The 19248-nt window shown below is 40.4% G+C and overlaps 2 protein-coding genes across 2 annotated transcripts; both read right to left on the reverse strand.

Moving 5' to 3' along the window:
* Nucleotides 1-6191: 6191 nt before the first annotated feature.
* LOC121496993 (olfactory receptor 12-like) lies at nucleotides 6192-7154 on the reverse strand. The gene has a single exon (XM_041765963.1). It carries the CDS (start codon nucleotides 7152-7154, stop codon nucleotides 6192-6194), a length of 963 nt encoding a protein of 320 aa, XP_041621897.1.
* A 10830-nt stretch (nucleotides 7155-17984) lies between these two features.
* On the reverse strand, nucleotides 17985-18997 carry LOC121496994 (olfactory receptor 12-like). Its single transcript, XM_041765964.1, has one exon. The coding sequence runs from the start codon at nucleotides 18945-18947 to the stop codon at nucleotides 17985-17987; it is 963 nt and encodes a 320-aa protein (XP_041621898.1). The 5' UTR covers nucleotides 18948-18997.
* Nucleotides 18998-19248: the final 251 nt, after the last annotated feature.

Genomic DNA, 19248 nt, shown 5'->3' on the forward strand with positions numbered 1-19248 from the left:
GGCATTTGGAAAGAACAGGGATTGCCACATGCCCCAGACATTAAAGGAGGAGAAGCTGTCAAAGAAGAAAGGGGTAACAATGACATTTTCATAATATTAATTCTGCCAATCCATGAGCATGGAATATTTTTCCATCTCTTTGTGTTTTCCTCAATTTCTTTCAGAAGTGTTCTATAGTTTTTAGGGTATAGATCCTTTACCTCTTTGGTTAGGTTTATTCCTAGGTATCTTATGCTTTTGGGTGCATTGTAAATGGGATTGACTCCTTAATTTCTCTTTCTTCAGTCTCATTGTTAGTGTATAGAAATGCCACTGACTTCTGGGCATTGATTTTCTATCCTGCCACGCTGCCAAATTGCTGTATGAGTTCTAGCAATCTTGGGGTGGAGGCTTTTGGGTTTTCTACATAGAGTATCATGTCATCAGCAAAGAGGGAGAGTTTGACTTCTTCTTTGCCAATGTCAATGTTACCCAGGGCAATTTACACGTTTAATGCAATCCCTGTCAAAATACCATGGACTTTCTTCAGAGAGTTAGAACAAATTATCTTAAGATTTGTGTGGAATCAGAAAAGACCCAAATAGCCAGGGGAATATTGAAAAAGAAAACCATATCTGGGGGCATCACAATGCCAGATCTCAGGTTGTACTACAAAGCTGTGGTCATCAAGACAGTGTGGTACTGGCACAAAAACAGACACATAGATCAATGGAACAGAATAGAGAACCCAGAAGTGGACCCTGAACTTTATGGTCAACTAATATTCGATAAAGGAGGAAAGACTATCCACTGGAAGAAAGACAGTCTCTTCAATAAATGGTGCTGGGAAAATTGGACATCCACATGCAGAAGAATGAAACTAGACCACTCCCTTGCACCAGACACAAAGATAAACTCAAAATGGATGAGAGATCTAAATGTGAGACAAGATTCCATCAAAATCATAGAGGAGAACACAGGCAACACCCTTTTTAACTTGGCCACAGTAATTTCTTGCAAGATACATCCACGAAGGCAAAAGAAACAAAAGCAAAAATGAACTATTGGGACTTCATCAAGATAAGAAGCTTTTGCACAGCAAAGGATACAGTCAACAAAACTAAAAGACAACCTACAGAATGGGAGAAGAGATTTGCAAATGACGTATCAGATAAAGGGCTAGTTTCCAAGATCTATAAAGAACTTCTTAAACTCAACACCAAAGAAACAAACAATCCAATCATGAAACGGGCAAAAGACATGAAGAGAAATCTCACAGAGGAAGACATAGACATGGCCAACACGCACATGAGAAAATGCTCTGCATCACTCGCCATCGGGGAAATACAAATCAAAACCACAATGAGATCCCACCTCACACCAGTGAGAATGGGGAAAATTAACAAGGCAGGAAACCACAGATGTTGGAGAGGATGCGGAGAGAGGGGAACCCACTTGCACTGTTGGTGGGAATGTGAACTGGTGCAGCCACTCTGGAAAACTGTGTGGAGGTTCCTCTTATAGTTAAAAATAGACCTGCCCTACGACCCAGCAATTGCACTGCTGGGGATTTACCCCAAAGATACAGATGCAATGAAATGCCGGGACACCTGCACCCCGATGTTTCTAGCAGCAATGTCCACAATAGCCAAACTGTGGAAGGAGCCTCGGTGTCCATCGAAAGATGATGGATAAAGAAGCTGTGGTCTATGTATACAATGGAATATTCCTCAGCCATTAGAAACGACAAATACCCACCATTTGCTTCAACGTGGATGGAACTGGAGGGTATTATGCTGAGTGAAGTAAGTCAATCAGAGAAGGACAAACACTGTATGTTGTCATTCATTTGGGGAATATAAATAATAGTGAAAGGGAATAGAAGGGAAGGGAGAAGAAGTGTGTGGGAAATATCAGAAAGGGAGACAAAACATAAAGACTCCTCACTCTGGGAAATGAACTAGGGGTGGTGGAAGGGGAGGAGGGCGGGGGGTGGGGGTGAATGGGTGATGGGCACTGAGGGAGGCACTTGACGGGATGAGCACTGGGTGTTATTCTGTATGTTGGCAAATTGAACACTAATAAAAAATAAATTTATTAAAAAAAAAACAAAGAAGAAAGGGGGTAACACCCAAATCCACTCAGGTCATCACTGATAAGGACCAGAAAGTGTCTCTTAGACTTAGTGGCACTATAGTCAGTAGTTTGAGAGATCTGATTGCAGAGGGATGCAAGACAGCACAGGTAGAGACAGTGAGTACACAGTACAGGTTTGGAAAACATTCATGGGGAGTGAGTGAGATATATAACCAGGCTACAGAGATGGCTGTGTTAAAGGGAAGGGTGAGAGAATTTTGGGTAGGCTTGAAGGTTGATGAGAATGAATTGGGAAGGAGAAAGGTCAAAATCAAATGAGAGAGAGGACACTTGTTGGCAGAGAGCCCTGAGGGAGCCTAGAGGAGTGGATGCAGTAGAATTCCAGACCCAGTATAATGTTCAGCCTTGAGCAGGATGGGGACAGTTTATCCTGCGAAGACAGAGGAGGTAAATAAAGATGAGAGCGCCTGAAGGCCCCATGTTTTTAACAAAGTTGTGATGAGGTGGTTTGCTGATGGTGAGGCAGTGTGGGTGACTCAGTTCAGTTCAGCAAACATTCAGCATCCAACCAGGTGCCATGAGCAGGGGCTACAGAGACAAGTGAGATGTGATCTCTGTCGTTGAGAAGGTGCACATGCATGGACATGCACACTCACACACACAGGCACACGGAATTGTCATTCATGTGACATGGGAGATGCACCAGTAGAAGTATCCAGAGTAGAGGGGAGCCATGCAAGAAGGGTACATAGATCTGTCCTGGCCTTGATGCTGGGACTGTGCTGGCAGAGGGCAGAGGCAAAGAAGATAGAGGTGTAGCCAGCAAGCTAGGAGAGAAGTTCATTCTAGGCACCATTGTTACAAGAGGAACACTGGCTTCCTGTGACAAGAGAGGATCTGTGATTACCCAGAGAGAGTGCCAACATGGCCAGACTTCTCTGGGCTTGATCTTTTAAACCTCACTATAAGGGTTGCTATTCTCTGAGCCTAAGATCGAGGCACTGATAGAAGCCCTTTCCAGGGGCTCAGATAAACTGCATGGTCAGAGGCTGAGGCAGCAGTGATTTACATTGAAGCCATGGTGGACAGTGGGAGCATGGAATGGGTCAAGGGGCTGAGAGCCAGAAATGGCAGGGCCTCTGCTTAGGGTCCATTCATCATTCAACCTGGTATGCTCTAGGTTGCGGGAGAGTTTGAGGTAAGAAAGGTACATTCCTTTCCTTTGTTCTAATTTTTCATGTCACTTTGGTTATTCGTATAGCTGGTTTCTATATAAAAATGTTAGAATCATGTGTCCAGTAATATAAAAAATATATGTTAAGAGCAAGGCAACATTGGAGCACCAGGGTGACTCAGTCAGTTAAGTGTCTGACTCTTGGTTTCAGCTCAGGTCATGAGATCAAGCTCTGTGTCGGGCCCTATGCTCAACATGGAGTCCTCCATCTCCCCTCCCCCCCTCCAGCTTGCTCTCTCTCTATTGCTTGCTCTCTCTAAAATAAATAAATAACAAAGGGTTGTGGAAGGGAGGAAGGTAAGGGGATGGGGTAGTTGGGTGATGGGCACTGAGGAGAGCACTTGATGGAATGAGCCCTGGGTGTCATACTACATGTTGGCAAAATGAATTTAAATAAAATTTAAAAACTAATAAAATAAAGAAATAAATATACCAAAAAGTAAGACAACATTGAGTATATTGGTTATGTTGTATAATAAGGATCTTTGTGTTAGAACTTCTCATCCATGAACATGATACAGCTTTCCATTTACTCAGTTCTTTCATATATTTCAACAACATTTAAAATTGTTTTGCTAAATGTATTGCACATCATTTGTTATATTTATTCATATATACTGAAGAGTTTTATGATATTTTACTTTTTAAACATTCAACAATATGTTATAAAATAGCACAAGGATAGACAAATAGCCCGATGGGACAGAATAAGACTCTAGAAACACATCAACATATATAGGGACGCTTGGTTTATGACAAAGGTGACATGGCATAGCAGTGGAGGAAAAATATATATATTTTTAAAAAGGTCAGTAGGATAACCATATGGAAAAAATAAAACAACCCCTATATCACAAAAGCTACAAAAAGTTAATTCTATATGACTTACAGATACTAATATAAAAAACTAAGGAAGAAAACTTCACTAGATAGCATAGAAAAATATATTTTTGGATCCAATATGGGCAATAGTTCTTTAAAAGTGCTATAGAATAAAGTAACCATGAAGAAAATGAGTGATTAATTTTACTAAGATAATTTAAGAACTTCTGTTAATAGAAAAAATTAATACAAGTGCAAATGTGGAAGCAGCAGAGAGGAAGATGATATTTGCAAATCATATAACTGATGAAGGGCTCATACCCAGAATAATAGGAAAAAATTCTATAACCAATATAAAAAGAAAAACAATAGAAAAACCAAGCAAAGCATATATACTTTCCCAAAAGGACATCCAAATTGCTGTTAAATATATGAAAATCTGCTTAGCCCATTGGCCACTGGAGAAATGAAAATGAAAGCCACAATGATACGTGGCTACATAACCTACCAGAATGGCTAAAGTTGATAAATATGACTTGTTTGTGAGGGTGTGCAACAACAGGAACTCTCAGGCACTATTTTTGGGAACAAAGATTGCTGTAACATTTTTGGAAAACTTGCGTTATCCAAAAAGATGAACAATTCCACTCCTAAGAATGCCCAAATGAATTCGTTCACAGCAAAAACAAAATAAAATATGTAAAAGTATTTCATAGCATTATTTTAAAAGACAATAACTGGAGACAACCCATGTGTTCATAACAGTAAGATGAACAAGTTATGGTATCTTCATATAATGAAATGTATATAGCAACGAAAATTAAAGAACTGCTACTATACACAATCACAAGGGTTAACGTCACAGAGAGAATATTAGCAAAAAAAAAAAAAAGTCACAAAAGAAGAAAAATTGTGTGGTTCTATTCCTAGGAAGTTCACAGCAGGCAAAACTAATCTGTGTATTAGAGGCGGGAAAGCTGTTGACCTTGCAGGGCAATGACTAAATGGAGGTAGGGGTATTGTGGAAACTGGGTAGGTTTCTTTCTTGACCTGGGGGTTGGTGATCTCCCTGAATGGATATGATGTTATATTTTTTTTCTGTAGATACATACAAATTATATCTGTTTATACTTCATGTCTCTCATTACATGACTAGGAAGGTGGATGTCGCGGCTGGAGCTCTGGGTCATCTTTTCTAGTGTCAGTGTCTCCCATGCCCTTGGTGTCATGAAGCGGAGCCCAAAGGAGCTCCTTCCTCTGAATGAAGCCAATGCATTGCCTCAGACCACTAACCTGGCTTCTCTGTGAGAGAGGCCCTATCATCAGACCTGAACCGCTACAGCCAAGTCCATTTCTATTGACACCAAACCCACCATGAGGAATACCTTGGACACACATTACATTATTATCTTAAACAGATGTCTATGGCAATGGTATTGAGGATGGCCTGATGAGAGGTAAATGTTCATATCTGGCCAAAACTAGATATCAAGGGCATTTAGAGGATAGGAGGTTGGAGGTACAGTGTATGCAGACACTTTTTCCATCCAGTTCGATCAAGATGCATAAACATCTGACTCCTCTCCATCCATGGATGGTATAGAGAACCATGATAAGTTCTCTATGAGTGATTAATTTTACTAAGATAATTTAGTCTCCAGACCACCTTCAAATCCCTCCAGCACAAACATGCATAAACATCTGACTCCTCTCCATCTCATGGATGGTATAGAGAACCATGATAAGAAATAGGCAGAATACCTACCCCTGCCTTGGTGCCCAGTGATTGCTCTCCTTATCTTCATGTGATTCAAGTCATTGCTCTTTCTTCGAACATTTAGAGATTTGAGAGAGAACATCCTTATTTATCTATACATTTCCCACTTAGTAAACATCTGGTCCATTAAATGCTTTTAATCAACATTGATTGAAAGAGTAAATGAATGAGTTTCTCAACATGCCCAATTCCATCTGGAAGTGATGAGATTTGAGGAGGTCCTCATAAAGTTCAGTGTCTCGCTGAGGCCTCCATCCAGCCTGCAAGACACACTGACTCCCTTCAGCACATCCTCCACATGGCCATGTGTTTCTGGCCCAGCCCCCGCAGGGCCTCCTTCACATCCTTGTTTCGCAGACTGTAGATGAGGGGATTGAGCATTGGGATGACCAGCGTGTAGAAGACAGAGACCACCTTGCCCTGCTCCATGGACTCAATTGCTCCTGGCTGGGCATACATGACAAAAACAGTCCCAAAAAAGAGGGTCACTGCAGTCATGTGGGAGCCACAGGTGGAGAAGATCTTGCGTCTCCCAGCTCCTGAGCGCATCCTCAGGATGGTCACTGTGATGTAGCCATAGGAGATGAGGATCACAATCGTCAGAGCCACAATGATGAGCCCACAGATGCCAAACAAGAGAAGTTCATTGATGGCCGTGTTGCCACAGGCGATCTGGAGCAGAGGGGGCACATCACAGAAGAAGTGGTTGATGCGGTTGGAGCTGCAGAATGGGAGGTGGAATGTGAAGCTGGTCTGCACTACAGAGTTGAGGCAGCCTCCACAGTAGGCGCCCAGCACCAGGCGAGTGCAGGCAGACTGGCACATGGTGATGGGGTAGCGCAAGGGGCTACAGATGGCCATGAAGCGGTCATAGGCCATGACACCCAGGAGGAAACCTTCAGTTGTGACCAGCAGGGAGAAAAAGAATAACTGGGTGGCACATCCTGCAAAGGTGATGACCTTGGATGAGGAGAAGAAGTTGGCCAGTGCATTGGGGGCGATGACAGATGAGTAGCACAAGTCCACGAAGGAGAGGTTCTTGAGGAAGAAGTACATTGGGGAGTGCAGGCGGGCATCCAGGGTGATAACGATGATCATGAGGAGGTTGCCCAGGACAGTCACCATGTACAGGGCCAGGAACACAGCAAAGAGCAGGGCCTGGGTCTCCAGACCACCTTTAAATCCCTCCAGCACAAAATCTTGAAAGTAGACCATGGAGAGGTTTCCATTACTGTGGGATGGCATGAGCCTCAGTCCTCACCAGGGGTATTACTTCTTCAGTATAGACAGTTTAAGTAGGTCAAGCTAAATTCCCTGCTGAAGACTATTTAGAAGATAAATAACAACAAAAAATCTGATTGAAGATATAATGGAGTTAATGGTTTAGCAAAGAATTACTCAACAAAATCCAATATACACAGAGGCCCAGGGATTCATCACTCAGAGCTTTTTTATCCCTTGATTCCTAAGCCAATTTTGAAGAGGAATCTGAGAGGCCAGGTAGCTGAGCAGTGAGGTTTTGTTTGTCTTGCAGAGCTAATGCTGACAGTGGTTGGTTACTAGGGACCAGGCAGGATGTACCATAGGAGTGAGATAAATCTGACCATTTCAATCACTGAAAGTGTATTAAGATGTGATCTGAGCGCTAGTGCCTCTGACACCTTGTATAAGTAAACATATCTCAAGAGGCAGACACATTATCTTAGACTGCAGGTTTTATCTATAAAAGTTCTGTTTAAATAATGCCCGACATTTTTAAAAATTGAATTATGAATTAAAATAACATAGAAACATAAACAATAAACAAGAAAAATGCAAAGGGGTTTCAGATTTTGGAGTTCGCACACATAAGCATTAAAGTTATTATGTTTAAAGAATAAAATATGGGACTAAGAATTTTGGCAGAAATGTGAAAGGTGTAAAGCAAATAATATGTAACTTTTTAAAGTACAATGACTAAAATTAGGAATTCAATGAATGAGTTTTACAGATTAGAAATAGTTAAGGAGAAAATTTGTGAACTAGAATACCAATCAGTAGAAAATATTCAGAGTGAAACATTGAGAGACTAAAAGATAGAAAATCCAGAAAAGAGGGTTAGAGACAAAAGATATAGAAAAATACATAGTATGAGCTCCTAAAAAAGAGGAAAAGAGATAAATAGGCTGAATCAGAGCTTGAAGAAATAATGGCCAAGTATTATCTCAAACCAATGAATGATATTATTCTATAAATTCATTAACACTTCAAATTAAAGCAGGATTTATACAAAGAACACCAAACTTGGGCATGTCATAGTAAATATTTAGAACCAAATAAATAGAAAAACATTAAAACAGCTTGAGAATGAACTATAGCCACTTCAGGGATGCCTGGGTGGGACAGTCAATGAGGTCTTCCACTCCTGGATTCTGGGATGCTGAGTGTAGCTCAGAAGTTGAGCACCTGCCTTAGGCTAGGGCGGGATCCCAGGATCATGCGGTTGAGTCCTGCATCAGGTTCCCAGGGGAGGTGGGGTGGGGGGAGCCTGCTTCTCTCTCTGCCTGTGTCTCTGTCTCTCTCTCTCGGTGTCTCTCATGAATAAATAAATAAAAATCTTTTTTTTTTCAACCCTCCTGGCTTTTGCTCAGATTGTGGTCCCAGAGTTGTGAGATTGAGCCTCATGACAGGCACACATTCAGCAGAGAGTCTGCTTGAGACTCTCTCTCCCTTTCCCACTGCCTCTGCCACCTAAAATTAAATAAATAAATAAATAAATAAATAAATAAATAAATAAATCTTTTCTATAAAAGAAGACATAGTCGCTTCAAAGTATGAACATTAGAAGACTGACTGACAATTATCTTACCAGATTAAAATAATGGAAGCAAAAATAAATTTCTATTTTCCTTTGTTCAAAGAAAATAATTACCAACAATTCTACATCTACCCAGAAGTATCCTTCAAGGCTCAAAGTGAATTTAGCAATAATAGTTAAGACTTCAAGACTCCACTGAATATTGAATACAAAAACAAAACTAAGTATCAGTAAGACATAACAGATTTGAACAGCATTATAAACCAAATAGACCTAACAGGCATATATATATATATATATATATATATATATATCACTGTATCCCCATTGATAGCAGAATACATTAATAGCAGAACACAGTGCATGGGAAACATAATCCAGGATAGCCGATATGTTAGTTCACAAAGCAAGTCTCAATAAATGTTAAAAGATTTAAAGTACATGATGTATGTTCTCCAGACAAAATGGAATGAAATCACAGAACAACCACATAGGGCAATTTGGAAAGCTTACAGACATGTGGAAGCTAAACAACATATTTTTAAATCACAATGGAAATATAAAATATTTTGAGATTAATGAAAATGGAGACACAACACCTCCAAACTTAGGAGATACAATGAAAGAAGACTCAGAAATTTATAGCTATAAACACCAACATTAAAAAATATTTAAAATCAATTATTTAATTTTCCATCTTAGGAAAGAAAGAGTAACAATACAAAACTAAACTCAAAGCATAAAGAATGAGATAATAAAGGTTGGTAAAGACAAAATAAGACAAAATAAAGACAAAAATGAATTAGAGGAAAGTAATATAAGGCAGAAAATCAAAGACATTAAAAGTTAGTTCCCCAAAAAGTTTAACCAACTTCACATTCAGTTAGATTGACCTAAAAAATCAGAATTAGATTTCTAAAATCAGGACTGAAAGCAGACACGTGACTTCTGAATTTACAGAAATAAAAAGTATCGTAAGTATATATTGGAACAATCGTATGCTAACACATTAGCTAACCTAATGAACAAATTCCTGGAAACACTCAAACTGACATAACCAACCCAAGGAGGAATAGAAAATCTGAGAAGACATATAACAAAGAGATTGAGTCGGTAGTCAAAAATATTTCTAACAAAGAGAAGTTCAGGACCAGATGGGTTCAGTGGTGACTTTTACCAGTGAATATAAGAATTAACATATGTACAACTCAAAGTCTAAAAATGTAGATAGGAGAAACCACTTCTTAATTCATTCCATAAGGCCTGTATTGTTTTCACACAAAATGGAGACAAAGATATTTCAAGAAAATGAAGCTAAAGATCAATATGTCTTAGGAATATAGATACAAAAATCCTTGTCAAAATATGAGCAAGCTAAATAAGCAGAACTTCACAGGGACTATACAGCATGAGGCAAGTGAGAGTTATCTCAGGAATGCAAGAGTGGAGCAATATACAAAAATAATTCAATGTGATACACCATACAAGTGGAATTCAGGGAAAATAACCACATGATGATCTCAGTAGATACATAAAAACTACAAAACATTGCTGAACAGAATGAAAGAAGAAATGTAAAGATATCCCATGTTCATGGACTGGAAGACTTACTAATGTCAGGATGTAGTAATCCCCAAATTTACACACAGATTCAATTATAATCCTATTAAAATTCCAATTGTCTTCTTTGGTTTGGGGCAGAAATCGCCCTAAATAGTGAAAACAATATTTCAAAGGACAAAGTAGGAGTACTAACACTTCCTGATTTTAAAACTGACTTTGAACCAGAGCAGTGTTGTATTTACACAAGGATAGACATAGACCAAAGAAAAGGAATCAAGAATACAGAAATAAACTCACACATCTGAGATTTTCAACAAGGGGCCCACCAGCACCATCCAACAGTAAAAAATAGTCTTTTTCACAAATGGTGATGGAAAAACTAAATATCCAATATCCACATGCAAAAGAATTAAGTAAGAGCTTTACTTCACATCACATACAAAAATTAACTCAAAATGGACAAAGACCTAAGTGCATGTGCTAAAATTATGAAATTATTAGATGTGAAAGAGACATCAGTGTCATTTATTGTGACTTGGGATTAGTCAGCAATTTCTTAAATATGACATCAAAGTACAAACAACAAAATAGGCAAATTAAAACTAAAATAATATAAAATAGACAAATTGAACATCAAAATTAAAATATTGCACATCGAAGGATACTGTCAAGAATATGAAACAAAGCCCATTTTATGGGAGAAAATTTAAACAAATTACATATATTATAGGGATCAGTTATTCATTGAATAACATATATATATTTATTGAATATACAGAACTCTTCCACTCAGCAACAAAAAGACTCAGATTTTATTTTTTAAGATTTTTTATTTTATTTATTCATGAGACACACACACAGAGGCAGAGACATAGTCAGAGGGGGAAGCAGCCTCCCTTGGGGGAGCCTGATGTGGGACTCGATCCCAGGACCTTGGGATCAAGATCTGAGCTAAAAGCAGAACCTCAACCATAGAGCCACCCACTCAGCCCGACAGTCAAATTTTAAAATGGGCAAAGGACCTGCATGGATATTTCTCCAAAGATAATATATAAGTGCCCAATAAGTATAAGAGAAGTTATTCAATGTCATTAGTCAAGAGGGAACTGTGAAACAAAACCACTATGAGATTCCACTTCATTTGTTAAAAGGGTTACAATTATTTTTAAAGATAGAGAAGAACAAGGGTTGGTGAGAATTTGGAAATTAGAACCTTCATATACAGCAGGTACAAACATAAGAGTGGTACAGCCTCTGTAGAAAATAGCTTTCCCATTCCACAGAAAGTTAGACACAGGGTTTGCCTATGACCCACCCTAATCCACATGTAGGGATGTTCCAAGAGAATTGAAAATATATGTTCACATACAAGCCTGTTCACAAATGTTCATAATAGCAATATTCATAATAGCTAAAAGCAAATGTGAGCCAAATGTCCATCAAATGGTGAAGAGATAAACAAAATGTGAAATATTTATACAGTGGCAACATCAGTATGAAGCCATTAAAGAAGTGAAATTCTTTTGTGGGGGTTAGGGAGGGAGCACACAGGTGAGCAGGGGGAGGGGCAGAGGGAGAATCTTAAGCAGGATCCAGGCCCAGCATGGAGTCCAATATGGGGCTTGACTCACAACCCTGAGATCATGACCTGCACCCAAATCAAGAGTCAGATGCTGAACTGACTGAACCACCCAGGATACACCATGGATGACCCTTGGAAACATTATGCTGAGTAAATGAAGCTTGACACAAAAGACTGAATATTATTCCATTTATATAAAGTGTGCAGAAGAGGGACAGAAGTGCATTTGTATTTGCCAAAATATGGTTGGGAGAGAGGGAAAGGAGAGTGCTAATGGGTATAGGGTTTCTTTGTGTGATGGAACTATTCTGGAACCAGAGAGTTGAACACGGTGGTTATAATAAAACGAAAGACCACGCTTGTTTGTACACTTTGAACTGGTAAAATTGTGACTTTTATGTCATGTGAGATTATTCCTCAATTTAAAATTTTAAAAATACAAATAATGAAGGTTAAATAAGAACATTTACCAGCTATTTAAACTGAGAGAATTTAATTGAGGCACATCAAATATGTTAAAAATCCATGTGTTCATCATACCGAAAAAACCACTTCATTGGTTATCTTAGGAGATGCTGAGGGAATCTACGCAGTGATGCTCATAGTGAGGAATACATGTTTAGGGGGATTATCCCTTTAAAGAAAATTGCAGCTAATAAATAAAGATTGAATTACACAATTTAAATATTATCGTCCTATAATCTCCTAATGAAACAATGAGTTTAGGTAAGATTACTGATGGCTACTAATATTAGAAAACAAGAGATGCAGCCAGGTGGACCTCTCAGTGGAAGTACACAGAACACTTATGAAATATTCCTGCAAAAAAATCAATCGTGAGCCAGACTGAGCCTCTAGGGCCTACCAGTTACTAGAAAATAAGGAGCAACAAAATATGCCAATCAACACTGCAGGGACATGATCAGCAAAATCTGTCATGTGTGTGAGTGGCTTTGCAGGATAAACAATCTGTTTTCCTCAATAAATAAGGTGAAGTAATAATTTTGAAATGAAAACAAAGGGACAGGAAGCCAGTGAATGAGAGACTTTAGAGGCATCATGAGAGCACAGTGTAAGGATGTTAATCCTGTTCCAAAACAAACTATAAAGGAAAAATGAGTCAATCAGGACAATTAAAACACAAAATGGCAATTTTATAATATTAAGAAGTCATTATTAATTGTTTTATAGATAATAGTGACATTGGAGTTATCTTTCTTTAAGGTCCTCACTCTAATCCCTCAGTTTAGAGGGATTAGATATGATTGGTTCTAGGTTGTTAATATTGAAGTTGGTGGGTGCTATAGGTAATCCATTACTGCTCTAGTTTCATGTCCGTGTGTTTGAGAACAGCCATAATAAAGAGAGGCCTTTATCTAAAAATAAATAAAATAAAACTAAGTGAAGAGAATTGGTCTCACACAGGAAGAAAAGCAGACGTGAACTTTAGGTAGCAGGAAACTGACCTTGGGGGCGAGGGGAGCTCAGTGATGGCAGAAAGAATGAAGATTATGAAAAATGACCCCATATGGATATACCTAAATAAATACAGATTTTATGAAATGTACATCAGATTGAAAATGGAGAAAGTAAAAAATACAGGTAATTGAGAGTAAATACCTAGAGTAAAAAAGGTTTCCTCATTGTTCAGAACATCAATAAAAAATACTAATGTCAGTCATGTTAGGTCAAGAATGCAATTTGTAATTTGTTTGCCACCCCTAACAAAAGAAAAAGAATACTAAACAAATGTAAAACTTCCAAGCTAATATAAAGAAAAGGTGGAATAATACTTTTTTCAATGGATGCAAAAAATGGAAGAAGAGAGAGAGAAAAAATAAAAATTGCTAATGAACTCAGTATGCATACAGCCTAAAAATGTCCGTATTATGTGAAGGACTAAAGTGTCTTGTACAACATGATTAGAATGAAGTTTCCAATGAAAAGATGTGCCAGTAGGCAGGTTGAAGAAACAAAACTTAACCATATGCTATATAAGAGATATAAAAAGCAACAAAATTGTTGAAAACAAAGTGATGGAAACATACACAGCAAACTAACATTCCACCAAACAACCACACGACACCACAGTTGCTATATGAACCCCAAAGCCCACTTCAGGATGGAAGCACCAGCTGAGAAGAGGACACCTCACAGTGACCAGAAACATTTGGTTTCCCCAAGACGGGCAACCATGTTAAACGTGTGAGCACCTGCCAGAAGAGCCTCAGGATACACAAAGCAAAACTGGGCACTTACGGGAGAAAAGTACAAATCCACAACTATGTGAGAGATTTTAACCCCCTCCCTTGGAACTGATAGAACAATCACACAAGGTGCCAACCTGGATACGGTACGTTTAGGCAGTAACATCAGTGACCATAACCTAATGGAGCACAGCACAAACTGGCAGGATATATATTCTTTGTTTTCTTTTTCCTAAAAGTTTTTGTTTAAAGTCCAGTATAGTTAAGAGAGTATAATATTAGTTTCAGGTGTACAGTATAGTGATTCAGCCCTTCCATACGGCACCTGGTGCTCATCATGACAGGTGCGCTCCTTCATCCCCATCGCCTCAAGCCCCCCACCCCTGCCCACCGCCCCTCTCTTACCCTCAGTGTGTTCTCTGTAGTTCAGAGTCTTTTTTCTGGTTTGCCTCTCTCCTTTCTTCCCCTATGTTTATTTGTTTTATTTCTGAAATTCCACACATGAGTGAGATCATATGAAAATTGTCTTTCTCTGACTTTATTTAGCATAATACCCTCTATATCCACCCATTTATTGTAAATGGCAAGACTTCACGGGTTTTTATGGCTGAGTAATACTGCATTGCATGTATATATCACCTCTTTATCAATCAGTCAGAGGATGTACATTATTTTCAAGAGTATAAAGAACATATTAACACATTGGTTATATTCTGGATTCATTGCAGCTTTCAACAAATTTCAAAGGACTGAAGGTGTAAAAAATATATTTGTGTGCAATTTATATGAAACCAAGCCAAAAGTAAATCACAAATAGATCATTTAAAAATCCTCATGTATTTTTAATTTTAAAAGTACTTCTAAGTAAGCCATGGGTGTAAACAAGAATTTTGAAATATAGAAATTGCATAAGACGAGTAACAAAAGTGGCAGCTTGGATGCATTATCGTCTGTGTTTAAAGGCAAATTTATAGGCTGAAGTCCATATGTAAGAAAAGTAGAAAAACAGGAAATAGTATTCGTCTGAAAGTATTATAAAAAATTAGTGCATGAATCCCAAAAAATTGGAAGGGAAGAAAGTAAAGAAGAAAATTTATTAAATACAAAACAGACATACACCAGAGAGACGTTATAACAAAAGGTGATAATTTGGGATGACTGATCGAATAACCAGACTTTTGAGGGACGAAGGAGAAAAGGCAGAAATTACTGAGGTCGGGAAGGAAAGGAGGTTATCACTGAGACCCTTGAATCGGAGTGGATTGTGACAGAGTGTTTTCATAAACTTAAAAAGTTGTGGAATTTGAAAACTACTAGAAAGATTTCACCCAATCCAAATGTCCCAATAATGAACGAGGTTGAAGATCTCTAAGTTTCGTAATTATTGAGAAATGTGATATGTATTGTAAAATCTTTCCATGGAACAGGTTCCAGGCCTAGATGGCTTTGCCGTGGAAAGTGAATACCTTTACTAACTATGACCAAGTCTACCAAAACTGAATCTTACACAAAATCTTCAAAACAATAGAAGGAAAATTTCCATGTTATTTTATGAGGCCCATGTAATATTAATGCCAAACTCTAACAAGGATATTATAGGAAATTTTTTACAATTACACTATCTCAATCACAAGTATATAAGCAAATTTAGCAAAGAAAATCTGATTAAGTCCCATATAGAAGTCATGGTATGCCCAACACCAAGTGTCTGTATCCTGGGAATGCAGAGAATACTAAAATACTAAACTGTAGAGAGAAACCAAAGTAGACTTAAGTAACATGATGGGATTCCAGATCCCCAAACTGGAACACTCAATATTGCAAAGATGCCAGTTCTCCCCACAGTGAAGTGAGTCACTGTGATTTTTTATTGTGGAATCTGAAGAGGTGATCCTAAAACCATGTTGAATTTTGCAACACTAGTGTTTCCAAGGCAGTTTTGAGAGACAGTGAGGGGGATTTGCACTATCAGCAACTCACAGTAGGTGTGATGAACCAATGATAGCGACAGAGGAACGGCCATCTGAGTACGGAACACAACAGAGAGCCTGGAAGTCAACTCAGTGCTTGTCTAGACACCCCATTTACCAAACAGGTGGGTAGTCTATGGAAAAGTAAAAAATCTGGGTCAATTAAGAGTCATAGGCTAACCACTGAGATTTGGCTCTTACCTCATACTAGACACACAAAACAGTCCAGGCTGAATGCAGAGTTAGATTTGAAAGCAAAATAGTGATGAGAATAGAGAAGACCCTCCAGGTCCTCAAGCAGGAAAGTGCCTCCCAAATGTCCTGTGCAGGGAGCAAAAAGGAGTAAAGCACGGAGGAAATACCTTGTGGATGGAGCTACATGAAAATCGAGAGAGTCTGCAGAGTGTGTCAAGGCAGAGCACAGCTTGGGAAGGGACACTGCAATACGGGAGGGAAACGGACTTGTCTGCACAATATACACATAATCCTTGACCCGCAAGAATAAGACAACCCTGTAGAAATACAGGCGAGAGACAGGTAGAAGTGATGTGCAGAGGAGAGGAGCCAAACGTGCTGGACACATTTGAAATGTGTCCTGTCTCCCCACGGGCTCTCCGTCACCTCTCTGAAGTGACTGTTTCCTGTTTGTGCCATCGGCAACCTGGTCACACCCCCCCTCACTGCCTGTGTCCCATCATATTGCACATGTTTGTTGTCATGTCTGCCTTCCTGCAGAGCCATGAGCTCCCCAGGGCTGGCCTCGATCTATGCTATTTCTGCATCCCCCACCCTGTGGCCGGGTCCCTTAGAAGTGTGTTCTCACTTCTCTGGTAGGCTACTGATTTGAGCCTGAGAAATACATTTCAGGTCACGAGGGAGCCTGGTGCTGTGATCCTCTGATTATAATGAAAAGCTGTTCCTTCAGATGGAATGACCCTGAGCCCAAATAGTGCTGGCCAGGGCAGGAGTGGGGTCACCCCTTCAGCTGCTGAGGCAAGCCCTGAGTGCTTCCTGCCTACCATACCTCTGATGCCTCCCTTACACACTTGGTGTCCTTCATACCCTGGAACCCTGAGGGATGGCTGCCTTGACCCTTACCTCCTCCAGGTGAGGCTCATGACTGCTGAAGGTCACACAGCCCATGTCTATGCAGATGATGATGAGGTCGGCTTGTAGAACTGTCACCCCTCCTTCTTAGCTTTGGGTTCCCATGCAATGCAGAGAGTGTTGGGAGGGGCAGGCGAGGGTCTTGGGGTCACAGGAACTGTGTGGATGGGTGCTCCATGTTCAAGCTTCAGGAGCTCCTGGTTTCTGGTAGAAGCAGAGGAGGAAATGGCCTCAGCTCACTTCAGCTGCCACATCTTGTTGCTTCATCCAGGCAGTAGTGCACGGGCGTGCAGCTTAGGGTCATGGGGCTGGGAAGGTCTCTCCTCCTGAACTGATGGGATTTGGAGGCTTGAATGGCCAATTAGGTGAGCTTGTTTGTCTTCTGGCCTCTGGAGTGCACTGGGACTCCCAGTTCCCCTGGGTACCACTGTCATCAAGCTCTGTCTGAACCCACCCGCCCTACACGGCCAGGCTCCAAAGACCAGAAGTCTCTCTGGGCCTCAGGTGTGAGCAGAAGAGAATCATAGACATCATGTGCCCACCTGAATGCCCGTCATCCGGTTACCCCATTCCCCATCCCCTCCACTGCAGCAACCATTAATTTCTTTCTTATATGGAAGACTCATTTTTAACAATTTTATTCAGAAGAGAGCACTTGACCTAGGAACTACCACTTAATCCTTTATCAGGGCACAGTAATCATTGTTGGTTGTAGATACAGGGTACAGCGCATCTCTAAAGCTTATTCTTTTATGACAGCAGTTTATGTTTGTTACATAATAACTCCATCACCCCACCTGTGACAATCTCCGTATCCTCCATCAAGGTTGCAGGACACATTGACTCCCTTCAGCACATCCTCCACATGGCCATGTGTTTCTGGCCCAGCCTCCGCAGGGCCTCCTTCACATCCTTGTTTCGCAGACTGTAGATGAGAGGATTGAGCACTGGGATGACCAGCGTGTAGAAGACAGAGACCACCTTGCCCTGCTCCATGGACTCAATTGCTCCTGGCTGGGCATACATGACAAAGAGAGTCCCAAAAAAGAGGGTCACTGCAGTCATGTGGGAGCCACAGGTGGAGAAGATCTTGCGTCTCCCAGCTCCTGAGCGCATCCTCAGGATGGTCACTGTGATGTAGCCATAGGAGATGACGATCACAATCGTCACAGCCACAATGAGGAGCCCACAGATGCCAAACAAGAGAAGTTCATTGATGGCCGTGTTGCCACAGGCGATCTGGAGCAGAGGGGGCACATCACAGAAGAAGTGGTTGATGCGGTTGGAGCTGCAGAATGGGAGTTGGAATGTGAAGCTGGTCTGCACAACAGAGTTGAAGCAGCCTCCACAGTAGGCGCCCAGCACCAGGCGAGTGCAGGCAGACTGGCACATGGTGCTGGGGTAGCGCAAGGGGCTACAGATGGCCATGAAGCGGTCGTAGGCCATGACACCCAGGAGGAAGCCTTCAGTTGTGGCCATCAGGGATAAAAAGAAAAACTGGGTGGCACATCCTGCAAAGGTGATGACCTTGGATGAGGAGAAGAAGTTGGCCAGTGCATTGGGGGCGATCACAGATGAGAAGCACAAGTCCACAAAGGAGAGGTTCTTGAGGAAGAAGTACATTGGGGAGTGCAGGCGGGCATCCAGGGTGATAACAATGATCATGAGGAGGTTACCCAGGACAGTCACCATGTACAGGGCCAGGAATACAGCAAAGAGCAGGGCCTGAGTCTCAAGGCCACCTGCAAATCCCTCCAGCACAAAATCTTGAACGTAGACCTTGGAGAGGTTTCCATTACTCTGCAATGGCATGAGCCTCGGTCCTCCAGAGGGGAATTACCCCTTTGTGTTGGCAGATTAAGTGGGTCAAGCTAAACTCCCTGCAGGACACTATTTAGAAAGATAAACAACAACAGTCAAAAATCTGTTTAAAGGTATAATGGAGTTAATGGTTTAGCAAAGAATTAATAAACAATATTCAAGATAAACGCGTTGGTCCAGTGATATCAGTACTGAGCATTTCTTCTTCCCTTGATTCCTAAGTCTTCGTGAAGCAGAATCTGAAAGGCAATTGGTTAAGCAGTGAGATTTTGCCTGTCTTGCAGAGTTAATG

Source organism: Vulpes lagopus, chromosome 8 (genome assembly GCF_018345385.1).
Source record: "Vulpes lagopus strain Blue_001 chromosome 8, ASM1834538v1, whole genome shotgun sequence".
NCBI classification, from domain to species: Eukaryota; Metazoa; Chordata; class Mammalia; order Carnivora; family Canidae; genus Vulpes; species Vulpes lagopus.

Excerpts from the sequence above, each read along its gene's own strand:
- LOC121496993 (XM_041765963.1), bottom strand. The coding sequence starts at position 7,154 with ATGCCATCCCACAGTAATGGAAACCTCTCCATGGTCTACTTTCAAGAT.
- LOC121496994 (XM_041765964.1), bottom strand. The coding sequence starts at position 18,947 with ATGCCATTGCAGAGTAATGGAAACCTCTCCAAGGTCTACGTTCAAGAT.